Source organism: Pogoniulus pusillus, chromosome 10 (assembly GCF_015220805.1).
Source record: "Pogoniulus pusillus isolate bPogPus1 chromosome 10, bPogPus1.pri, whole genome shotgun sequence".
In the NCBI taxonomy this organism is placed as follows: domain Eukaryota; kingdom Metazoa; phylum Chordata; class Aves; order Piciformes; family Lybiidae; genus Pogoniulus; species Pogoniulus pusillus.
Window position 1 is genome coordinate 33,259,612 of NC_087273.1, and position 26,294 is coordinate 33,285,905.

At 47.1% G+C, this 26,294-nt stretch overlaps 1 protein-coding gene across 1 annotated transcript in view; it reads right to left on the reverse strand.

The window, feature by feature from the left end:
• The window catches only part of LAMA1 (laminin subunit alpha 1), a 143,052-nt gene extending 117,327 nt beyond the window's left edge, over nucleotides 1–25,725 (reverse strand). Inside the window, exons 1-3 of the mRNA XM_064150177.1 lie at nucleotides 25,631–25,725; nucleotides 2,708–2,878; nucleotides 2,248–2,360 (exon numbers count right to left, since the gene is read on the reverse strand). Of these exons, the coding sequence (XP_064006247.1) occupies nucleotides 2,248–2,360; nucleotides 2,708–2,878; nucleotides 25,631–25,709 (363 nt within the window). The 5' untranslated portion in view covers nucleotides 25,710–25,725. The remainder of the gene's footprint in view (nucleotides 1–2,247; nucleotides 2,361–2,707; nucleotides 2,879–25,630) is intronic.
• Between the last annotated feature and the right edge of the window lie 569 nt (nucleotides 25,726–26,294).

A 26,294-nucleotide genomic window follows, 5' to 3' on the forward strand; every position in this document is an offset into this window, starting at 1 on the left:
TTTCCAGCAACACTGATTTTACCCCATTTTTTGGTGCAATTTTCTTATCCCTGAACTGAAGAAAGTCTCTTTGCAGGGTTCAGAAGATCCTGCAAATGAACTTTCTGACACTTTATGCTTTAATCCCATCAATATTTTGCATTAGCAGCTTTGTATATTTAGTACAAATGTGCACAATAGTGAGAAATGTGAACAGAAGAGTTTCCCTTGTGCTCCAGTCTGATAGAAATCAGTCATTGCTGACAGTCACTGCTGCCTACAACTACCTGAAGGGAGGCTGGAGCCAAGTGGGGGGTGGCCTCTTCTCTCAGGCAACCAGCAACAGAACAAGGGGACACAGTCTCAAGTTGTGCCAGGGTAGGTCTAGGCTGGATGGTAGGAGGAAGTTGTTGGCAGAGAGAGTGATTGGCATTGGAATGGGCTGCCCAGTGAGGTGATGGAGTCGCTGTCCCTGGAGGTGTTCAAGCAAAGCCTGCACGAGGCACTTAGTGCCATGGTCTAGTTGAGTGGCTAGGGCTGGGTGCTAGGTTGGCCTGGATGATCTTGGAGGTCTCTTCCAACCTGCTTGATTCTATGATTTGTGATTCTAAGTAAGTGCTCACATCTTTAATTTTTGATTGCACACATACAGCACATCTCTAATCAGTTCTCCTCTCCATTTTGTCTTTGCTTGTAGAACAGGAGACACTTTAGATAAAAATGTCATAATACTCCTTTAGTTAGGCTGAGTGGTTAACATGACCTCATTCCAGCTGATAAAAGTTCTTAATCTCCTGTGTAGGTGTGCTAGTGGTTACTAGGGAAATCCTCTGATTCTTGGACAATCCTGTGCTCCTTGGGCCAGCCACTATATGAATGACACAGGCTCTTTATGAACCTCTCTGCCTTCCCAAAGGGAAGACAAAGGGAAGGACTGATGGGTTGGGAAACAAACTAAACCAATTGGAATGGAAAGAAGGACAATCCAATGAAATAGATAGAGATACAAACCAATATGGAACCCAATCCCTGAAGGTAATGATATCACACAGACACCACTGATGCTGGGAGCAAGCACCAGGGATGTCCCAGACTGGACTCAGTGGCAAGATTCAGCCAAGAACACTGCAATCAGGATCAAAGCCAGAATGGACAGAATCCTTGTGAGACACCAGCCACTGGGGAAGAGACTACACCCTGGTGATCCCTGAGCTTGATCCTGCAGATGCCATGCATGGGACAGAATCCCTTGCTGTCAGTTGAGGGTCATCTGCCCTGTCCACTCCTCCCTGCAGGTGCCACTTGTGACTTCCTGCCCCCCTGCAAGATGGGGCAAAAGATGTGGCAGTGCCTTTGGTCTACAGAGGAGCAAGTCTAAGCCAGAGACTTTCTGCAGCCCAGCCCTTGGCAGTAACTCTCCCCAACAGCATTCTCATTGCTAGAGGCAGCCCCTGGCTGTACAAAACCGCCCTGAACTTCAGAAAGTGCCCTCACTGAGCTGAGAAGTCACATCTCTAACCAGAAACCAATACAGAACTCAACCCCTGATGGCAATGGCATCATCATTGTCACCACTGATGCTGGGAGCAGGCACTGGGGAAGTGGAAGTGCCAGACTTGACTCAGCAGGACATGGGAACCAGATTCAGCAACACATGGATCAGAATCAAAAGCAGGATGGACAGTGTCCTCCTAGGGCACCAGCCATTGAAGAAGATGCTTGATCCTGGTGATCCCTCAGCTCGATCCTAAAGATGGAATTCCTTGTTGGTCAGTTGAAGGTCCCTTGTCTGGTCTGCTTCTCCCTGCAGGTGTCACCTCTGACTTCCTGCTCCTCAAGGCGAGGTTCAAGATGTGAGAGTGCTCTTGGTCTACACAGGAGCAAGTCTAAGCCAGAGCCTTTCTGCAGCCCAGCCCTTGGCAGTAATTCTCCCTCTATCAGCATTCTCACTGCTAGAAGCAGCCACTGGCTGTGCAAACCTACCCTGAACTTCACAAAGTGCCCTTGCTGAGCAGACACTGAGTTGAGAAGTCACATCCCTGACCAGAATTGGTTCTGTTCTAGGTCAGACCAGGACAAAGTGAAATCTCTAAGATGCTCTTGAATAATGACTGAAAAATACATCCATTTAAAAAGCCATTCACAGTGGCTTTAACTACTCAAATTTAACTACGTGCTGCTAAGTGGTTGACTCCTAAATCCCCTACCACAGAAGAACTGAGATCAATTGTATCAATTTATATGCCACACACAATAAAGGATACTCACCTGCCTTAAATCCAAGGTAATGGTGACCCAGTGGTACTGCCTCCCATTCTGAATGCTGGGACTTTGCCACCAGTTATTGGTACCATCGATGGCACTGGAAATTGGGTGATGCTCTGTTTTAAAGCAAGGAAAGATAAGCATCTTGTGAAAATGCTGTGTTTTCTCAGATCCAGGAGGTTTATTTCACACTGGGAACAATTTCTTCTGGCAATAAAGAACTAAAAACTGAAATTTGCCTTCAGACAAGAAGGTTGGAGTTGATAAAGTCACTGACTGGACGTCGTGGTGCTTCAACAGTAGTTGAAGGGGCTTTCTGTCAGCTCTTTGCTCGGTTTCACTCATACATGAGACAGACTAAAAGCTAACAGTATTTGGGCCCAGGAGACCCCATATTCAAGAGGAATGGTAAAAAAGAATGACACAAACCAACAATCAAACAAAACCAACAAGTGAGACTTGCCTTTGGGATTGGGACTGCGGTGGTCGCAGACACGGCACTGGGCATTGCGTAGGGGTCGTCCCGGGACGTGCTCCACCAGTTTGCAGAACATCTCTGGTCCCTTCTCCCCACAGGTGGCATTGGTGGAGATGTGGGCATTGCTGGCCAGGTTCAAAATGGCAGGGAACAGGCCTTGGAGGAGATAAAACAGCAGCAGCCCCATCACAAGGCATGCAAAATACAGGCACGGGTGTGACATGCAGATGTCTGAACACACAATACTATCATACCACATCAGCACATCAACTGACACAGCTCCAGGGCACTACAGCAGCACTCTCTGTCCCTGCTCAAAGCCCAGGACTCTGCTTCACCTCACTGGGGTCCTCCCTACCTTGTTCACTGCCTCATCTCAGCCCTTCCAAGCACAACAGCCCCTGTCTAAGGGATGCTGCAGTTGGGCTAAAAATAGACCTGCTATTTCACTCCACCTCTGTGTTCTTTACTGCTGAGAAACAAGAATTACAGAATGGTTTAGGTTGGAATGGACCTTTGAAGCTTGTGTACTCCAAACTCCCCTGCAGTGAGCAGGAACATCTTCAGCTAGATCATGTTGTTCAGAGCCCCAAACACCCTCACCTGGTCTGGTTCTGGCAATGGGGGATCTACTGCTCCTCTGGGCAGCCTGGGCCAGCATTTTACCACCCTCAGTATCAACATTTTCTTCCTTTTCTTCCTTCTATCTAGTCTGAATCTCCCTCTTTTAGTTGAAAACCATCACCTCTCATCCTGTCACAACGGATTCTGCTAAAAGATTGTCCCCACCTAGGCCCCTTTAAGCACTGAAAGGCCACAAAAGGTCTCCCTGGAGCCCTCTGTTCTCTAGGCTGAACAACCCAAACTCTCTCAGCCTATCCTCACAGCAGAGGGCTTCCAGGCCTCTGATCATTTTTATGTTCTCCTCTGGCCCTTCTTCAACAGGTCCACCTCTCTACTGTGCCAAGGACTCCAGAACCAGGCCTAGCACTGCAGAGGGGCAGAATTCCTTCCCTCCACCTGCTGCCTAGGACACAGCTGGTTTCTGGGCTGCAAGCATCAGCAGCTGGCTCATGTCCAGCTTTTCACCCACCATTACACTTAAGCTCTTCTTCACAGGGCTGCTCTTCATCCCCCTTCAGCTCCCAGCCTGTACTGGGAATCTCCCCCACCCATGTGCAGGACCTTGCATTTGGTCTCGTTGAACCTCATGAGGTTCACACAGGTCCACTTCTGCAGCCTGTCCAGGTGCATACTGCCCTCAGGTATATCCATAACACTGCCTGATTTAGCAGCACCTGCAAACATGCTGAGGGCACACTCAGTCCCACACTTCACACTGGTACTTGATCCGAAGCAGGAGGACAACTGTCCCATTCCCTGAAGCCAGGAGGAACCACACAGAACACAGCCAGCTGGTATGGAAAACAGCATTTAACAGGAGCTCTCTGCAACAGCAGCAACATCATCACATAATACACTTCTGACTCACAAGTGTTAAGGACTGCACTTCAAACTTTCACTTGAGGCTTTCAGCAGGCTGTGTAAAGTCTAGAGGACATCTTCCTGACCATTTATGCCTCTTTACACAAACACTCTGTGGTTCTTTCCAAAAGGTGTTGCTCTTGTGGACTGAAGTAATGAAACAAGTCTCAAGATTTGTGTTATTGGACTGTGAATCCTTAGGATTTTCTAAAAGGAGTAGAATTCCTGGAGTTGTGGCTCCAGTTCTGAGCTCCACAGTTCGAGACAGGGAACTACTGGAGAGAGTCTACAAAACACAGAGGGGACAGAAGCACCTCTGTGAGGAGGAAAGGCTGAAAGACCTGGGGCTGTTTAGCTTAAAGAAAAGCAGCCTGAGAGGGGATCTTCTCAATGTTCAGCAAGAGCTAAAGGGTGGGGGTGAAGAGAACGAGGCAGACTCTTTTCAGTGCTGCTCACTGATAGGACAAGGGACAACAGGCACAAACTGGAACTTCGTAGGTTTCACTTAAATTTGAGGAAAAAAGTCTTTGCTGTGAGGCTGCCAGAGCCCTGGGGCAGGCTGCCCAGAGAGGTTGTGGAGGTTCCTTCTCTGGAGAAACTCCATACCCACCCAGACATGTCACCAGTTCTGGGCTCCTCAATTTAAGAGAGATGTTGAGATACTGGAATGTGTCCAGAGAAAAGCTGGTGGGGGGCCTGGAACACAGCCCTGTGAGGAGAGGCTGAGGGAGCTGGGGTTGTCTAGCCTGGAGAAGAGGAGGCTCAGGGGGGATCTCATTGCTGTCTACAACTACCTGAAGGGAGGCTGAAGCCAGGTGGGGGTTGGTGCCTTCTGCCAGGCAACCAGCAACAGAACAAGGGGACACAGTCTCAAGTTGTGCTGGGGGAGGTCTAGGCTGGATGTTAGGAGGAAGTTGTTGGCAGAGAGAGTGATTGGCATTGGAATGGGCTGCCCAGGGAGGTGGTGGAGTCTCCATCCCTGGAGGTGTTGAAGAAAAGTCTGGATGAGGCACTTAGTGCCATGGTCTAGTTGATTGGACAGGACTGGGTGCTAGGTTGGCCTGGATGATCTTGGAGGTCTCTGCCAACCTGATTGATTCTACCATTCTAAGACACAGTGATCTGGGCAGCCTGCGATGGGGAGTGACCCTCCTCTTCAGCAGGAGGACTGGACTAGATGATGTCCAGAGGTCCTTTCCAACTCTCACCATTGTGTGATAAACCACTGTAAAGTGAACTTTTCTTCTTTCTTTTGGTTCTTCTTGTGATTTAAGTTTCATTTGCAAAAACCTGGCAGAGCTGTAAAATAAGCAGCAGGGCATCCTAAAAGCAAGTGGCTGTGAGCCTTCAGGAAAAGGAATCTGGTTTATAGATAGCATGAACTCATCTTGGGGTCTGGTATGGAATGGACTTCTCTCTTAGGACTGTCTAGGCTGCAGTACAACAGAAAAACATGTGCTGGACCTCGTTTAAGGGAGGGTGGGTGTTTGTTTGGGTTTTGGGGAGGTTGTTTTTCGTTGTTATTGTTTGCTTGTTTTGAGGTTTGGGGTTTTTTTTTAACCTATGTGATGGGAACCACACTGCAATGCCCTGAAAAGAAAGCTAAACTTAATTCTCGAGTGTGTTAACAAAACAGCCAAGTATGATGACAAATTATTCTACTCAAGTTGATGCTGATGAGGTCTGAGGAGCTGCACTGTTGGAGAGATGCAAACTGCCAAGAATTCGGTGGGATAAGAGGTTTAGAAAATGGACTGTGGAGAGAATGAAAGAGTTGTTTGCTTAGTCTGGAAAAAGAGACAAGAAAGGGTGTGTGCTAACAGCCTTTCAGGTAATCAAGCTGCAATTAAGATGGACAAATCAGGAATGCAGTAGAGAAAACTCAAAAGGTGTAACTGGTAAAGAGACAACGCACCAGAGACTTGCCATGGATTTTGAGGAGCACTCTACGGTGGAAGGCCTTTGGAAGAGACAAACTGAATAGGTTCTTTTATTGATAACTGATTGAATTAAACGCCACTCCCCAGACAGTATTTGCGATTGACATATTAGGCAGCAAGAGAGAAACAGAGATGGTTTTAGAAGATAACCAAAGCGGCAAGTACTGAGCCATGTATTTGCATCACAATAACCTTCATGCGATGCTCCAGGCATGGGAAAGAGTGGGTGGAAAGCTGCCCAGCAGGTCTTCTGCAGACGGTGGAGGGAACTGGTGATGTCTAGCTCGGAAAAGAGGAGGCTGAGGGAAGATCTCACTCTCTACAACTCCTTGAGAGGAGGCTGTAGCAAGGTAGGAGTTAGTCTCTTTTTCCTAGTAACAACTGACAGGATGAGAGCTGGCTTCAAGTTGCACCACTGCAAGTTTAGTTTGGCTATTAGATAAAACTTATCAGTAGAAGGCTTCTCAAACACTGGAACAAGCTGCCCAGGGCGGTGATTGAATCTCTATGCCTGGAGGTGCTTGAATGCAGAGATATGGTGTGGAGCAACATGGCTTAGCACCAGACTTAGAGTTAAGTAATGGTTGGACTTGGTCTTAAGAGTCATTTCCAAAGTGAGGCTATGGTAGAGAGGCTCCAGTTTAATCTTAAGCAGTTGCATCTGAACACTGCAGATGAAGTTTGCAGCGGCTCTGTTAATGAAACCATTAAACTCTGAGCTAGGAGATATTTTCCTCTCTGTAGTGCTAAACAAAAAAATGTAATCAGTTCTCCAGATGATTCCTAATTCTTGGCTTGTTCTAAAATCATTCTGTAAAGTCAGGAAGCTTTCAAACGGGTCTGTGCAACAGCTATTGTGTATTTTCAGGCAGTGTCTCCCCAAAGTGGATTATCAGGCAGTTTGAGGGCTCTATTCTAGTTTTTTTGCTGCTCTAAGAACAAGGCATTAGTGTTTTAATTGCTGCTGTTACAATTCAGCCATTCCAACCCTTTCATTTGAGGGAAATCAACCTGATTTTTCATTGTGATGTTGATGAAAGCGTGTAGAAAAGGTTAAGATAGGGACACTCAAAGTTGAAACATGAGGGCAAATCTATTGAGCAGGGAAGGAACCTGAACCCAAGCCTGATACTTGCAAACTCATTTAATCCCAACCTTGTGTAAAACAGAAGAACTAACCCATGCCTGTGCTGCTGAAAACTGCCTGAGAGCATTGTGAAGAATCATAGAATCAGTCAGGGTTGGAAGGGACCACAAGAATCATCTAGTTCCAACCCCCCTGCCATGCCCAGGGACACACTACCCTAGATCAGGCTGCCCACAGCCCTATCCAGCCTGGCCTTAAACACCTCCAGGCATGAGGCCTCAACTGCCTCTCTGGGCAACCCATTCCAGGCTCTCACCACTCTCATGCTCAACAACTTCCTCCTCACGTCCAGTCAGTCTCCCCACTTCCAGCTTTGCTCCATTTTCCCCAGTCCTGTCACCACCTGAGAACCTAAAAAGTCCCTCCCCAGATTTTCTGTAGGCTCCCTTCAGATACTGGAAGGCCACAAGAAGGTCACCTGGGAGCCTCCTCTTCTCCAGACTGAACAGCCCCAACTCTTTCAGTCTGTGCTCACATCAGAGCTGCTCCAGCCCTCTGATCACCCAGTGGCCCTTCTCTGGACACACTCCAGCACATCCATCCTTGTTGTAAAGGGGGCTCCAGAGCTGGATGCAGTACTCCAGGTGGGATCTCACCAGAGCAGAGGGGGAGAATCACCTCCCTCGACCTGCTGGCCACACTTCTCCTGATGCAGCCCAGGATCTGGTTGGCCCTCCAGGCTGCAAGTGCACACTGCTGGCTCTCGTTGAAGAAAATGACCTCAACTACTTCTAGTTAACTCTATTTCATGTTTTACACCTTGTAATACTCTGTGACATGAGATTAGGTTCTCTCCTTAGCCTTTTACTGTCCTCAAGTGCATCCATCTGCTCTGAAAAACTGTCACTGTGTCCTCTAGATGTTTTCAGCTCACAGAGAATCTATTCCTTGTGAGCAAACTTCCCTGCTTGTTGGGAACCACTGAGAGCCTCATCATTTTTTTTTCAGGCCCTTTCAAGTATTTCTGTGTTCTGAGAAATGCCACAGAAAGCTCATTGTTGCTGCACACATCAGCTCTTTATGTTTGAAATCACATCTACATTGGCTTTGTGTGTGTGTGCTGAATGTAATAAAGCAGTGAACAAAACACTTAGGGGCAGAACCAGGCTGTTGCTTTGCTGAGTGTTTCTGAGTTGCTCACAGAATTCTAGTTGGGACTCTTGATGGTGTACACTGATCTACAAACCAGAAGATGTTGTGTCACCTTCTGGACACAGTGTTTGGCTTGCTTCAGATTATATTCTCTTTGTTTCCCATCAGTTTTTGTCTTCTGATTTCTTACAATTCCATCAAACAGAGAATTCCAGCATGGTGGGGGTTGGAAGTGACCTCTGGAGATCATCTAGTCAAACCTCCCTGCTAAAGCAGGGTCACCCAGGCAGGATGCCCAGGATTACAATGTCCAGGCAGGTTTGGAATCTTGACAACCACTCTGGGCAGTTTGCTCCAGGGCTCTGACACCCTCAGAGATCCCTTCCAAACCCATCATTCTGTGATTCTGTGGCTCCAAGTCCATCTCATCCTCAGAACTTGCAAACACAGATCACACAGGGACTTTGTGAAGTATCCTCTGGAGAATTTCAGAACCCACCTGGATGTGTTCCTCTGTGACCTACTCTAGGTGATTTTGCTTTAGCAGGGGGTTCGGTCTAGATAATCTCCAGAGGTCCTTTCCAAGCCCTAATAGTTATGATTCTGTCACAAGACACATTTTCAAGCTGACAGTAGCAAAGATAAGGATGCAAAGACATGAGCCAGTGCGCAAATGCCCAATACTGAAGGAGTCTGAGCAACTGATTTTCAGCCTTATCTGGAGATTCCTACAAGTGAGCTACCTTGCTTCCCAAAGGAGTGCACATGAGCCATGACAGCCTTCAGCTGAACTTGAACATGAGTTTTCAGAATCAGACAGCACAACTTGATACAAAAGGTGTGGAATTTGTTAATCACAGAACAGCTTAGGTTGTAAGTGGCCTCAGAGATCATCCTTTCCAACTCCCTCTGCCATGGACAGGGATACCTCTCAGCTAGACTTGGTTGTTCAAAGCCTCAATACTCTCTTATGCCTTTTCAAAGTATAATCATAGAATGGGTTGGGTTGGAAGTGACCTCCAAAGGTCATATAATCCAACCCCTCTTGTAGTGAGCAGGGAAATCCTCCCACTAGATCAGGTTGCCCAGAGCTGTGTTGAGTCTGACTTGGATAGGGCTTCAGCTACCTTCCTGGGCAACCTGTTCCAGTGTTCTACTACCCTCATAGTAAAGACCTTGTTCCTAACAGTCAATCTAAATCTACTCTTCTCCAATTTAAAGCCATTGCAGGCCTTTGTGAACAGGCCTTCTGCAGCTTTGTACTCCTTCTAGCACCCCTTCAGGTACCAGATCACTACTAGGTCTCCTTGGAGCCTTCACATCAAGATCAAACAACCCCAACTTCCCTCAGCCTGTCCTTGTAACAGGTGTCCCAACCCCCTAATCATCTTCATGGCCCTCCTCTGGACCCACTCCAACAGGTCCACAGCCTTCCTATATTGAGAGCACCAGAGCTGGATGCAGTACTCCAGGTGAGGTCTCACTGGAATAAAGTGGCAGAATTGCCCCTCTCAATCTGCTGGCCATGATGCATTTGATGCAGCCCAGGATGCCAATGGCCTTCCAGGCTGCAAGTGCACACTGTTGGATCATGTCCAACTTCTCATCCACCAGAACTCTCAAGTCCTTTGCTGCAGGGCTGCTTTCCATCACCTCACCCCCTGCCTGTATTGAGAATGAGGTCTGTGTATCTTTTCCATCAAATCATTTCTTCCAATGATCGATTTTTTTTTCATCCAGTGTTGGTCTGTTCAAGAATTCACTTCAAAATTGTCACACCAAAGCAAGGAGGCACAAGTTGAGAGATGGGCAGACTGCCAAGGAACAGCAAACCTGCCAGACCATGAAATTAGGTCTTTCTTGTTCACCCAAATGTTTTTTTGCCCATGTTGAAGAGCCTACATTGTGGTGTTTGTTGGTTTGGGGGTTGTTCTTCTTAGTTAAGATTCCCTCACCCCCTAATGGGTAGGAGCATGAGGATGGGGCTGAGCTGTTCTCAGTGGTCCCAGTGACAGGACAAGGTATAAACTAGAACCCAGGAGGTTTCATTCAAGTCTCCTTCTCTGGAGACATTCCAAACCCACCTAGACATTGTGAGCCTGGGTGAGCTGCTCTGAGCAACCCTGCTTTAGCAGGCAGGTTGGACCAGATGATCTCTAGAGGTCCCTTTCAACCTCTAACATCTTATATCCTGAACTTGAAAAGAATTGTAAAGGTTTAGTGGCTTAAGTAACTCCTGTAGTACAACTCAGTATCATAACCAAACAAAAATGTTCTTTTCCCAACCAAAACTTGATTTTCCCATGTAAATATAAAGAGCCTCTTGAGACAACCAGCATCAACTGGAGATCATAAATTAAGCATTACAGCAATAGCTGCCCTACAAAGGAACTCTGAAATGCATTTTTTCATTTGATTCATTCAAGCTCGTTATTCACAAGCCATACAATGGAATCATACAAGTGCTTAGGTTGGAAAAGACCTTTAAAATCAAGTTCTTACTACAAGACAGACATTTAGGTGCTGAAGTGGGTCCAGAGGAGGGCAACAAAGCTGGTCAAGGGTCTAAACCACAAGTTCTTTGAGGAGCAGTTGAGGGAAATGGGGTTGTTCTGTCTGGAGTAAAGGAGGCTCAGGGAAGACCTTCTTGCTATCCAGTGCTCCCCGAAAGGAGGTCATAGCCAGGCAGGGCTTGGGCTCTCCTCTCAAGGAACAAGCAATAGAACAAGAGGAAACAGCCTCAAGTTCTGTGACCATTCTGTGAAGTTGCTGCAGGGGAGGTTAAACATTAGGCACAACCCAAAGGGGATGTCAAAAACCTGGAGCAGGCTGCCCAGGGCAGTGGTGGAGTCCTTATCCCTGGAGGTATTTAAAAGCTTTGTAGCTGTCATGCTGTGGGACAGGGCTTCATGGTAGACACAATGCTGGGCTAACAGTTGAACTCAATAATCTTAAAGGAGTTTACCAATCTAAACAATTCTATGATTCTAAGTCCAGATATTAACCCTGCACTACCAAGTTCACCACTAAACCATATCCCTCAGCATCACAGCTACACCTCTTTTAAACACCAAATCAAAAGTTATTTTGCTTCCCCAGTTCCAAAACCTGATTTTCCCCCACTTTGCTAATACAAATGAACTGTCTAAATATCACAAACTGCAGCTGCCTTAAGTGAAGTTCAATTTATATTTAAAATAAGTGGAATCTTTCCATTAATGCACCAATGCTGAAGAGTTTTTGGCACAATAAAGCTACCAGCTCTCCCATTTTACATCATTTTTTTTCCAGACACAGCAGAAAAATGCTCTTGTTCCAGCAGGCACAAAGCCATTATTAGGGCACACACAACCCTGTATCACTGCCAGATCTCCCTAGGGAGGAGGGAGCACATTTCCTCCAGCTTGAATGGAGCTGAAAGGATTTGCAACTGTGTACACCAAAGACATGCAAAACCTGATCATTCCCTTATCTCTGCTGACAAGATTTTGCAATCTGATTTCAATGGTTAATTGGGAAGCAACCTCTGTAGAGTTTTTCTGCTCTGTTTGACAGCACTCAGAGGGCTGCAGCAGCTCTGCTATGAGGACAGACTGAAAGAGTTGAGGCTGTTCAGCCTGGAGAAGAGGAGGCTCCTAGGTCACCTTGTTGTGGCCTTTCAGTATCTGAAGGGGGGCTACAAAAAAAACTGGGGAGGGACTTTTTAGACTATGAGGGAGTGACAGGACTAGGGGGAATGGAACAAAGCTGGAGGTGGGGAGATTCAGAGTGGATGTAAAGAGGAAGTTGTTGAGCATGAGAGTGGTGAGAGCCTGGAATGGGTTGTCCAGGGAGGTGGTTGAGACCCCATCCCTGGAGGTGTTTAAGGCCAGGCTCTGATCAACTTGATCTAGGGTAGGGTGTCCCTGCACATGGCAGGGAAGCTGGAGCTAGATGATCCTTGTGATCCCTTCCAACCCTGATTCTATGATTCATGAAAGCCAAAGGCATTTGTGTCCTAAGGGAAAGTCCTGAAGAAGTGTGATTTTTAAGGCCATAAAAATAAACAGAGGGAGGAACAAATCCCCAAATCATTACTGCAAACCTTATTAGAAGTTCTCTTGTATATTGCCCATCACTGCTCAATACCTCAGGCAGCAGCCTGGAATTTTAATCGAGTGTCTTGAAAGTATTTTGCCTTTGGCCTGAAAACAAGAATGATGCATTTCAGCCCAAAGGGCAAATTTTAACAGACCAGGATTCAAGTAATTTATTATCAAATTTAGCAATGCTACAGCTGACAAAAAAAAAAAATCCATCCCAAAACCAACAAAAATACCCTTAAAAAAGCACACCAGACCCTCAAATAAAACAACCATCAACACCAAACAACCCCACACCACCAACCACAAAGAAAAAACAGCCACCGACCAGGAAAAACACAAAAACAACAACAAAAACTCACCCACCACACCAAAGGAAGAACTACCAAAACAAAACACCCACACCAAAAGAATCCCACAAAGAATAAGCCAACCTTCCCACCAAAAAAACCCTGAGAGGGACATCTTTTGGATCCTACCTTAAGACATCTTTTTGTTTAAGGACATGTCTCATTGCCCTTAAGAATAGGAAAAGAAATGAGGAGGACTTTGGATCCTACCCTGAAATCTCTTAATTTTTGTATGACAACTTCTCATCGTCCTGAAGGATAAGAAAAGGTAAGGAGGAGCTGCTCAAGTTTTAGAGCTAGATTGTATCATCTCTTTTTTTGTGAGGAAAAACAACTGTGCTGTGAGAGTGCTGGAGCCCTGGAGCAGGCTGCCCAGAGAGGTTGTGGAGTCTCCTTCTCTGGAGACCTTCAAAACCCATCTGGATGTGATCCTGGCCAACCTGCTCTCTAGATGACCTTGCTTTAGCAGGGCAGTTGGACTAGATGAACCCTGGAGGTCCCTTCCAATTCCCATCATGCTAGGATTCTCTATCCTCTAGTTGGTACTATGTGGTGTGTGTATATATATACATACACACACACACATATATACATGTTTTTCTCCTCTGGGACAAGCATCTTGTACTCTTCTCTGCCACTACACCACTGAGAAGCTCTTTCTTACCCTCTTTTCCTACCACAACAGCAGGATTTTCATCCTTCCAAAGATACTGAAGCTTGGATTTGTCCATTACAACCATCAGTCATGGCAGGACAGCAGTAGCAGATTGCTTGCATCACATACCCACCAGCAGAAAGAAGCTTCTGAGCAATCCAGTAGTGGAACGAGCTGCTCAGAAGTGGAGTCTCTATCCCTAGAGGGACAAGAGCCACACAGATGATGTGCTGAGGGACATAGTTTAGCATTAACTTGACAAGGCTGGGTTAATGGTTCAAATCAATCATCCCAAAGGTCTTTTCCAACCAAAACAACTCTGATTCTGTATCACTGGAGCTAAGCATCAGTGTGGTAATCTCTGACCCACACCAAGCTGTCCACCAGCAATCATGAGTTGTATCTGCTGCTTCATTACCATCTTCAGACCATATTCATTGCTATGGAAAGATCTACACTCCTCCAGTCATCACAAAATTCACCTTCAAGTTCCCTGTCCCGTCACAGACAACTATTACTCATTGCTTGGGAAAAAAAAAAAACAAACCCACAAACCAAGATCAGCCTCCTGCACTTCACAGAAAACCTGCACCATGCTTTGCAGAATCATTTCTTCAGTTAGAAGTGTCCCCACTGCATTATTATCAAACAAGCAATGAAACTAAGAGGTCCCTTAGGTGACCACTCTTCAGTGGCCATCCATTTGACTAGTATTTGCATTCACTGCATGCCTTTAAGCAGTCATAAACTTGCTCTGAAGGACATTGGCAAACACAATGTAAGCCTGCTTTGAGGAATATAAATTGGGACAGGGCTTTGAAGGATTTATTCCTGCAAGCTTTAGTTTAAAACTCATGTTTACTCCTAAAGTCCACTTCAGGAGCCAGCTCACAGCTGTGCACCAGCAAGAAAAATTTAGCGCTTCCAAAAGTTGTGGTCAACTCTTAGTGAGGTTTATTCTTAATATTAAAAAAAAAAAAAATCCCATAAACATATTTTAGAGACTGTACAAGCTAAAGCTAGTGCTGGACTTTCATGGATTCACTGTCTAGATACTCCCAGTTGGATCTGGAATAAGCCTGAGAAGTCAGTGAAGACTGCCAGACTCCATCCAGCCTGGCAGCAGCTCTGCTCTGGGAAGGGAGTGGTGGAAGAGCACCATGTGGTTCAAGTGAGGCTCCTCACCCTGCCATCCATCCAGGGCATCCAACCCCCACACAAAACACTGTCTTAGCTGAAAGAGACCTTTAAGATCACCAAGGCCTATCATTAACCCAACACTACTACATCCACCACTAAACCGTGCTCTTCAGTACCACAGCTACATGTTTAGGTTTTGGTGGTGTGGGGTTTTTTGTTTGAGTTTCTTTGTTTGGGGTTTTTGTTTGGATGCTTGTTTGGTTTGGTGGTGTTGAGGGAATTTTGGTTGTTTGTTTTAGCTTTCTTTTTTTATTTTGGTTGGGGTATTGTGCTTTTTGGTGGGTTTTTTACCCTCTTCTCTTTTCCACATCCCCCTCCAGGGGTGAAGGCTCTGCCATGGGCAGCCTGTTCCACATTTCAATAACCTTTTTGGGGAAGAGGCTCTGTCTAATGCCCAATGTAAACCTCCCCTGGAGCAACTTGAGGCTGTTTCCTCTTGCCTTACTGCTTGTTCCTTGGGAGAAGAGACTAATCCCTTCCTGGCTCCAGCCTCCTTTTAGGCAGTTGTAGAGAACCAGGAAGTCTCTCTTAAGCCTCCTTTTTTCCAACCTAAACAACCCCAGTTCTCTCAGCTGTTCCTCACAAGACCAGTTCTCCAGACCCTTCAACAGCTTTATTCCACTTAATCATAGAATCAGCCAGACTGGGAGAGATCTCCAAGATCATCCAAGGCCAACCTAGCACCCAGCCCTAGCCACTCAACTAGACCATGGCACTAAGTGCCTCAGCCAGGCTTTGCTTGAACACCTCCAGGGACAGTGACTCCACCACCTCCTTGGGCAGCCCATTCCAATGCCAAACACTCTCTCTGCCAACAACTTCCTCCTAACATCCAGCCTAGACCTACCTCAGCACAACTTGAGACTGTGTCCCCTTGTTCTATTGCTGGTTGCCTGGTAGAAGACACCAATCTCCACCTGGCTACAGACTCCCTTCAAGTAGTTGTAGACAGCAATGAGGTCCCCTCTGAACCTCCTCTTCTCCAGACTAGACAACCCCAGCTCACTCAGCCTCTCCTCACAGGGCTGTGTTCCAGGCTTCTCAGCAGCTTTGTTGCCTTCTTTGGGCATACATCAGCACTTCAACATCATAGAATCAACCAGGTTGGAAGAGACCTCCAAGATCATCCAGTCCAACCTAGCACCTAGCCCTATCCAGTCAACTAGACCATGGCACCAAGTGCCTGATCCAGTCTTCTCTTGAACACCTCCAGCCTGTGAGAGGTTCAATTCTGTACCTGTACAGGCACACAGCTTACTCACCACCTTGGGCTGTGACTGAAAAGCTTATCTTGCTGGCATCCCTGAGAGACAACTCAGGTCTGTGCTCCAATCTTCCCTGGCTAGGCAGCACTGGGCCACAGTCAGACTGCACTGGAAGCACCAGCCACTACTGAGTTTTATTGTCCTTCCCACCCAAACAGCTCTTGATTAGATGATTTGTGACAGAAGACAAAATGCCTCCTGTGCTTTCAGGAAACAGAATAAAAAACTACCAATAGCCATCTAAGAGAACATCAGTGCTGCCTTCAATTTATGCTTAATGGAGCTTAAATGGTTGTACTTCAAGGTTTATTATGCTCAGCAGCACTTGTGCCTTGTGAAGAGGCACATCCTCCACTGATCTGGTTGGGGTTGTCCCTGCTTATTGCAGGGGTGGGGTGTGGACTAGAACTCTGCAGGTGCCTTCCAACCCAATGCATGCTATGATTCTAAGAGCTATGTTCTTGCTATTAAAGACTTCTTGCTTCATCAGGACCACAAGAAAGTATAATCCAGCCATTAACTCAAGACTGTAGAAGATGTTTTGAATTACCCATACGAGTTCTGAATGATCCTCTTAAAGCTTATACTAAGATGGTAAGAGGCTGTGGACACACACCTACTTTCAAAGTCATTTTGGAGCAAAACAGCAGTAAAAATGCAAGCAGAGCTAAGAGGAAAATAAAGTTTCCACTTCAGGAAGAATATTTTTGAAGAGCTTTTTAACCTCTATTCTCATACAGGAATCAAGAGGCAGGGGATGGATCCCTCCACAATGAACTCACAGCAAGGAATTGCATTATGCTTGCAAAACAGCTTCCAGATTTGAAACTTGAATCAAAAAGAATCGGTTGGGGAATATCTCTGACAGGGTCAGAGATATTAAATGACAGTTAAAAATCATCAAAAACTTATCAAGTTAGATGATAAACCAGAAGGAATTGCTAAAGGCTGAAACATACTCTGCCTACACAAAGTAGCAGTGGGATCAGCATGGCCTTGCCTGGAAGGAAAAGCCAGTACAAACCAACCCAAGTGCATCAACCCACATTAGTTGCTGCTCCACACAGCCAGCAAGGCTGGACCACTTTAGGAAGGGTATTAGGTAAGGCTGCCTGCAGCTCCCCCTCCTTCCAACAGCCCTCTGAGCTCATAGGCATTAAAGCAGCAGTGATTTTGGAATCACAAAATCATTACATTTGGAAAAGACCTTTCAGATCATCAAGTGCAACTGATAACCCAGCATTGCCAGGTCACCACTAAACCCTGTCCCTCACCACTGCATCTACACAGCTCTTCAACCCCTCCAGGGATGAGGACTCCACCACTGTCCTTAAAGAGAGCTGTATCCACATCCTAGTGCCCAGAAACACAGCTTCCGAGTTATTACTTCTGCATCCAAAACCACAGAATCATAGAATTGTCAGGGCTGGAAGGGACCACAGGGATAATCTAGTTCCAACCCTGCTGTCATGGGCAGGGATAGCTCACACTAGACCAGGTTACTTGGAGCCCCATCCAGCCTGGCCTTGAAAACCTCCATATACATGCATGAGAGGAAGTTTGATTGATGTGCGCCTAAGATTTATGCCAACAAATCACAACAACTCAAGCTGATCTAACCAACCTCACCAAGCTTCTCCAACACACTATTGCTGTTGGGTTATCAAGGGATGCCTGGAGGACAGCAAAAAGATATACAAGGCAGCAAATTCCACCTGAAGATCCTGTGGCAGACTGCTGTAAATACCAACAACTGATCAGTACATGCTGATAGCCCTGAATTTCTACAGATGCATTTTCTAAGCCCTCAGGGAAAGGAGAAAATATTTATGACAGACAAATGTTTTGGGTTTCTTTTTAATCTTGATCTTTGGTCCACTCAGAATGCTTTCATGGGATTTTTCTCTGCTACATACCTTAGTAGTCTGAGAAAAGAAAACAGTCTGTGGCTTGTTGATGCTGATTCTTTTAAAATAAGAGAGTAAAAAAGGACATTCAGGACTTTCTAGTCAAGACCAAGCACACCACTTTCCCCACAGAATATCCAAAGTAGTCTTTACACACTACCAGAAAAGTTTCTTGTGGTTTTCTTCTCTCCCATCCTCCAGTCCAGCCTCAAACACCAAAACCTGCACCTAACAGAGATAGATGACCTTTTACATTGGCTTTTTTCACACTATAAATTCATTTTAACATGGTTGAGCTCCATTTTCATTTAATAATGTTTTCAAAATACATTTATGCTGCTCATTATGAACTGAATGAACCTTCTTTTAACACAGTGGTAGCCCCAAAGTCCACATTCCCAGGGGTGTGCTATGTGGCCCCTCCTGGAGATGAGTCCATCACCTAAAACTGACTTTTGTAGATACTATACAGAACCAAGTCTGTCATACTAAGGCTTCAACCACTAAACTGTGTCAGAGGAAGCAAGAGCCCTGAGCTCCAGAATCACATCTGTTCTTCCACAGAGCTTTGCTGGGGAATGCCAAGTCCTGGAGCCCAAGTAAGAAGCAGCTGCTGCAGCTCCAGGTTCTCAGGATGGGAGTAAAGCTGAGCCTATATTCCCAGCAGGCATATATATAACAGCACACATGCATATGGCCAGTCACACTGATCAAAGATAGAGCCACACAAATGCAGCCACCACCACCAAGAGTCTCATTCTGTTTCCTGCTCCAACTGATCAGGATGAAAACCCAAAAGTAGAAAGGTCCACCTCCATTGTACCCAACACATACCCACTATGGATGTCTCCAGTTACTAGCCAGGATACTCAGCCAACCTCTGCCTCATAACTGGCCCTGGGTCTTCTCATCCCAGTTGCCTAATGCAGACACAGGTACTTGAAGACAAATGTCCTGGTTGGCCCCTAGACCTCCAGTAGCTGGTTTTGATCTCCTGCTTCCTCAAGCATCATAGAATTGTTTTGGTTTGAAAAGACCTTTAAGACCATAAAGTCCAACCTACTATTTAACTCTACCAGTCTGGTGCTAAGCCATGTCCTCCAGCACCAGATATCTGCATCTTCTAAACACCTCCATGGATGGGGATTCAACCACCTCCATGAGCTTTCTTCCAGTGCTTCAGAACACTTTCATTAAGAAACTCCTTCTAATACCCAACCTGAACCTCTCATTCTCACTTGTTACTTCAGAGAAGAGACTGATCTCCACTTTGCTACAACCTCTTTCCAGGGATGGGACAGAAGCCTTCCCATTTCCCCATCACTTAGGTCTGCGTTGCTGACCCCAGAAAGAGACTGATAGAAAGAAGTCATTGGCATACACCAACTTATGATGCAGTATGGCAAGCCACCTATGACTTTTCTTTTCCACCTTATATGAATAGCATTTTAGGATGAAAAATAGAATCATAGAATTGTAGAATCAACCAGGTTGGAAGAGACCTCGAAGATCAGCCAGTCCAACCTAGCACCCATCCCTAGCCACTCAACTAGACCATGGCACTGAGTGCCTCAGCAAGGTTTTGCTTCAACACCTCCAGGGACAGTGACTCCACCATCTCCCTGGGCAGCCCATTCCAATGCCAATCACTCTCTCTGCCAACAACTTCCTCCTAACATCCAGCCTAGACTTTCCCCAGCACAACTTGAGACTGTGTCCCCTTGTTCTATTCCTGGTTGCCTGGGAGAAGAGGCCACCCCCCACCTGGCTACAGCCTCCCTTGAGGTAGTTGTAGACAGCAATGTGGTCACCCCGAGCCTCCTCCTCTCTAGGCTAAACAACCACAGCTCCCTCAGCCTCAAGGCATCAGAAGACTTTCTTCTTTGAAGACCAAAACTTTCTTGGCCACAGAACTGGCACATCCAAGTGTACTCTTGAAGTCTGGCTGTAGCAGGGTAATGAAGAGTGTAAGAGTTATCTATCCAGGCTTCTGAAGACCAGATCTCCAGTATCCTCCTGATAATAGGAACCACAGTTACAATTTTAGGGAGGGACTATTTAAAGGTCTTATAATGACAGGACAAGGAACAGTGAGTTTAAAATGGCAGAGAGGAGATTTAAACTAGATGTTAAAAGGAGGTGTTTACAGTGAGGGTGGTGAAACACTGGCACAGGTTGCTCAGGGAGGTTGCAGATGCTCCCTCCCTAAAGGTGTTCAAGGCCAGGTTGGATGAGGCCTCTAGTGACCTGTTCTAGTGGGAAGTGTCTCTGCCTATAGCAGGGGATTGGAACTAGATGATCTTTTGAGATCTCTTCCAACCTAAACTACTCTAGGATTCTACAAAGCACATCACCTCTGACATGAACTTACCACCCTGAAAGTCCTTCTCCAGAAAGTCATCCTGCTGAGTATGCCCAGGGTTGAGCAATCCAGTGAAGAGCCCAGCAGGAAGAGGTGAAACATAAAAAAAAAGGTTTTCTGCTGAATCCAGGCACCTGACTGCAAAAGGAGGAAGGTCTGCATTTGGTTGTCCTTCCATTTTTGTGCATTCCAAAGACCTAACTACATCATCAGCTTCTTCTCTTGCCCATTCTCCTTCTGCACCCATTAACCTCTTATTCTTGGCTGCACAGTAGGTGTTTCAAAGAGGTTTGGAGAGATTGCACACACAGACCTCCCCCTGCCCTGCATTACCTGCCATGGCAGCTCAGTAATAAAGCACTGTATTCAGAAACTGGAGATGTGAGTTCAAACCATCTCAAACTAAGGAGATTTAGATTAATCTCCCACTTCCTGGGCAAGCACTGGAACAATCTGATTCCGAAGCAAAGCATCTCACTTATGTTTCACCCAGAAATGTGACTGCTGCCCAGAAGGTCTTAATTTGTGTTAGTCATAGCCCAAGCACACTTAGTAAACCAGATTCTTCAAGCAAAATAAGAGTGAAACCAAATGGTGCTAAGGGTGAGAATTAGCCATGCTCAGATCTGCCCAGCACCTCAGGCACCTTCCTAGGCTACTCAGACCCCTAAGCATCAGCACTTAAAGGCTATCAATTCCAAAACTCAGTGTAATTAAAGCACATTCCAGAGGAGCAAAGCTGTTACATAAGCCTCAAAAACTCTTTGCTTCTGAGGTTGTAAGATAACTCATCAAGATCCTGACACTAGTGATACATGCTGAGAGAACTTCTCACTCTCTACAACTACCTGAAAGGACGTTGTATGGAGATGGGTGCTCATCATAGAACCAACCAGGTTGGAAGAGACCTCCAAGATCAGCCAGGCCAACCTAGCAACCAGCCCTAGCCAATTAACTAGACCATGGCACTAAGTGCCTCAGCCAGGCTTTTCCTCAACACCACCAGGGATGGAGACTCCACCACCTCCTTGGGCAGCCCATTCCAATGCAAATCACTCTCTCTGCCAACAACTTCCTCCTAACATCCAGCCTATACTTCCCCCAGCACAGCTTGACACTGTGTCCCCTTGTTCTGTTGCTGCTTGCCTGCCAGAAGAGACCAACCCCCACCCGGCTACAACCTCCCTTCAGGTAGTTGTAGACAGCAGTGAGGTCCCCCCTGAGCCTCCTCTTCTCCAGGCTATACACCCCCAGCTCCCTCAGCCACTCCTCATAGGGTTTGTGTTCCAGGCCCCTCACCAGCTTTGTTGCCCTTCTCTGGACACGTTCCAGTATCTCAACATCTCTCTTGAATTGAGGGGCCCAGAACTGGACACAGCACTCAAGGTGTGGCCTGACCAGTGTTGAGTACAGGGGCAGAATAACCTCCCTTGTCCTACTGGCCACACTTCCTGATCCAGGCCAGGATGCCATTGGCTTTCCTGGGTACACTGCTGGCTCACGATCAGCTGTTATCTAACAGCACACTCAGGTCCCTTTCTGCCTGGCTGCTCTCCAGCCACTCTGTCCCCAGCCTGTAGTGCTGCTTGGGTTGTTGTGGCCAAAGTGCAGAACCCTGCACTCGGCCTTGTTAAATCTCATCCCACTGCCCTCTGCCCACCCATGCAGCCCAGCAAGGCCCCTCTGCAAGACCCTCCTACCCTCCAACAGATCCCCACCTGTTCCTAGCTTGGTGTCATTTGCAAACTTACTGATGCTGGACTCAATCCCCTGGTCCAGATCAACAATAAAGATATTGAACAGGACTGGACCCAGCACTGATCCGTGGGGGACAGCACTAGTGACTGGCTGTCAACTGGATCTTCTGCTCTCCCAGGGAACAAGTGCAGGACAAAAGGGAATGGTCTTAAGTGCACCAAGGGAGGTTTAGGTCTGATATTAGGGGGAAAAAGAAAAAACTTCCCTGAAAGGATTGTCAAGTCCTGGAACAAGCTGCCCTGGGAAGCAACTGAATCATTCTTGGGGTGTTTAAAAGACACACAGACAATGTGCTGAGGGACGTGGTTCAGCAGTGGACTTGGCAGTGTTAGGTTAATGGTTGGACTCAATGATCTTAGAGGTCTTTTCCAGGCAAAACAACTCTATGATTCTATGTTTCATGAAGAGCTATTCTATTAGTTCATATAAAAGACTCAGCTTCTAGTACTGGATTAATGGTTGGACTTCATATGAAAGGTCCCTTCCAAACAAAATGACTCTAAAGGTCTCTACCTGAAAAAAACAAGCCCAACATCTCAACATGTTGGGGAAACTTTAGCAGTACATCTGCAACTAAAATACTGACTACATTTTATAGATCTGCAGATATTAATCTGTAGGCTGAAAGAACCAATCATTAACCTTCAAAGTTATTCAGTGCAGTGACTTGATTGTTCTGTGCTGCACTGTAGTGTACTTCAGCACATTCTGACAGACCCTTGCAACCATCCTACACTCTAGTTTCCTCATCTGCTGACAGGACAAATGCAGGAATGGAGAAGAAAAAAAGGAGGACTAACTGTTTAGACTGGAGAAGAGCAGACTGAGAGGGGATCTTCTCACTGCTCATCAATAGCTAAAGGGCAGGGGGCAAGAGGATGGAGCCAGATTCTTTTCACTGGTGCCCAGCCACAGGACAAAGAGCAATGAGCACAAACTGGAAGCCAGGAGGTTCCATTTGACTTCCTTTATGAGGGTGTTGGAACCCTGGGAGCAGACTGCTCAGAGAGGTTGTGGAGTCTCCTCTAGAGAGATTCCAAACCCACCTGGACATTGTGATCCTGGGCAACCTCCTGTGGGAACTCCAGAGGTCCTTTCCAACCTCCCCCACCCTCTGATTCTTTGAGAACAAGAAATGCTGAGACTTCTGCCGAGGTACTCTTCATGGACACGCCATGATCCTTTCCCCCAAACTACTCCAATACAACAGCTCAAGAAATCTTTCTAGCCTCAGCACAAACCATACATTTGCATCATCACCATACAAGTCTGAGCTTCATCTGTTTACTTTCCACAAAAGCAACAGAGCTATTCTAATCTGCATCACATTCCACACATTGTTTTAGGATCAGTTATCTTGAGTCCTGTTTTTTTCAAGGCAGTCACCCACTAGAAGTGTTTGCTGTTCACTGCTTCCTCAGATGATCTGTGCTCTCAGGCTGAGAAAAAATAAGTCTATTGACTTAGTCTAAAAGGAATAATGGTCTCATGACCTGATTGTTCAACTAGAAAATACAATTATGAATTTAAATTAGCCCAGCAGGATGGCTTAAGAGCGATCAAATACACTGATATATTCAATCACTGACTGAAAAAAATAGGCATTCTATCAAGATGCCTTTAATAATGAGAGCTGCTATATAAAAGCTGGAATATTAGCACTAAAATGCTGCAGCAGATGACTGCAATAAGCTCACTGAAGCAAAAAAAAAATTATTCTTGTCACCTATATTATAGCAGCATCGGGAGAATTCCTGCCCTTCAAAACTGTGTGCTAACATAGTCAAATAGGAGTCAGTAGGGAACTAAGGTTATTTGGTGGGCATAAGGTCATAGAATCATTAAGGCTGGAAAAGGCCTCTAAGACCATCAAGTGCAGTGTTCTCTCCAGCACCTCCAACACCACTACACCATGCCCAAAAGCACCACATTTACTCAATTTTTTTAAACACCTCGAAGGATGATGACTCCACTATCTCCCTGCACAGCCTATTCATAGAATCAAGCGGGTTGGAAAAGACCCTCGGGATCAGCAAGTCCAATCTATCACCCAGCCCTAGCCAGTCAACCAGACCATGGCACTAAGTGCCTCAGCCAGGCTTTTCTTCAACATCTTCAGGGACAGCGACTCCACCACCTCCCTGGGCAGCCCATTCCAATGCCACTCACTCTCTCTGCCAGCAGCTTCCTCCTAACATCCAGCCTAGACCTCCTCCAGCACAACTTGAGACTGTCTCCTTGTTCTGTTGCTGGTTGCCTGGCAGAAGAGACCAAGCCCCACCTGGCTACAGCCTCTCTTCAGGTGCAGACAGCAGTGAGATCACCCTTAAGCCTCCTCCTCGTCAGGCTAAACAAGCCTCAGCTGCCCCACCACCCTTTCAGTAAAGCAGCTGCTTCTAACACCCAATCTAAACTTCCCCTGGCACCACTCGAGGCCATTTTCTCTTGCCCTGTAGTTACTTTGGAGAAGAGACTGACCCCCTCTCACTGCAACCTCCTTTCAGGTAGCTGGAGAGAGCAGTAAGGTCTCCCTGCCGCTTCGCCTTCAGGCTGAACAACTCCAGCTCCCTCACAGCCTCTTCTCATGAGACATGCTCTCCAATGATACTTTACCTACCAAACAAAAAGCACTAAAAAGGAAACGTTGCTTAATTTTGTCCAGCTTTTGACTTCCAAGACTCAGTTTTCACAACCAAGGTACACTGTATTTATTTACAGGCTGAAATATACAGACTCAGTAGTTTACTCAAGCTTGATTTTGCTCTCCATACCTAGAGAATGAAGTTTTGTACACACGCTGATAGCAATAAACACATTCAGATGCTAATCTCGCACACTACACCCCTCTTGAACACCAAAGTCACACATCTGCTCGACACATGCCTTCCAACCATTTCCCATCCCAAACTTTTTAACACAGGCGCCTGAGGACCAGGGAGTAAGGAGAAGCAGCAGGAATCGCGCTGGTGACCCTACCGGGAGCTGAACAAAAGTAAGAGCATGCGGTGCCCGTCCCGCACGACCCTGCACGGCCAGGGAAATGCCGCTGCTAACTCCAGGCTGACCGGGAAAAGCCAAGCTAGGGCGCTAGGAACAAAGAGGATGCGTGGGATGAAGTTACCGGCGAAGCAAGAACTCGCTGGACCCCGGCCGCCGTGTACCGCCCAAACCCACGTGTGAAAAAGAGAAAACTGCGGTAAATTACTCCCACCTTCATGCTCTAGCTCGGTAGCCTGCGAAGGGCGTTCGAGCTCAACTCCTTGAGTTGAATCTGGTTTAAATTACCCTGAGGTAAATCCTCAAGGTCCGCCTGCTCCTCTCCTTGCTCCGGGGCTGCCCTGGGGGGCCCGCGCCGCCCCTAGCGCTGCTCCCCCCTGCCCCGGGGAGCCGAGCAGCCCCTTCCCCCGGGCTCCAGCCGCTCCACTGCGGCTCTCGGCTCCCACAAAGGGCCTGGGCGGCCCCAGCAGTGGCCCCCGCCGCTGAGGGAGAAGAAAAGGCTCCGGGAAAGGAGGGGAGGGGGAACGAGAGGCTGCAAAGCGCGGGGTTGAGGGGAGAGGAACGATAAAGGAGATGGGAGCGTGGAGACTCCAGCTCCGGCAGCGCAGAGCGGAGCCCTACACAGGTCCGTCCCCGCTGCACCCGCACCCCCAAAGCCCCGCACTCACCTCGGGGCTGGCCCGCTCCGGGCACCCACAGCAGCCAACTCAGGCACAGCAGAAGCCACCACCGCCCGCCGCTGCCCATCGCTGCTGCTGCCGCCGCCGCCAGCGGCACGAAAAGAGAGAAGGAAGGAGGTTACGGTCCCACAGCTTGCCTTATATCTACCCTCTGCCCGCCCTATCCCGCCCCTGCACCCGCCCACCCACCCATTCTGCCGCCCCCCCCACGCACCTTCACACGTAGAGAGACACACACACACACACCCCTTCTCACACTCACCTTCACACGTGGGCACACACACACCTTCATACATGGGCACACACACATGCACCTTCTCACATGCACCTTCTCACACACACCTTCACACGTGGGCACACACACATGCACCTTCTCACATGCACCTTCTCACACTCACCTTCTCACGTGGGCACACACACATGCACCTTCTCACATGCACCTTCTCACACACACCTTCACACGTGGGCACACACACATGCACCTTCTCACACTCACCTTCTCACGTGGGCACACACACATGCACCTTCTCACATGCACCTTCTCACACTCACCTTCACACGTGGGCACACACACATGCACCTTCTCACATGCACCTTCTCAGGTGGGCACACACACATGCACCTTCTCACACTCACCTTCTCACGTGGGCAC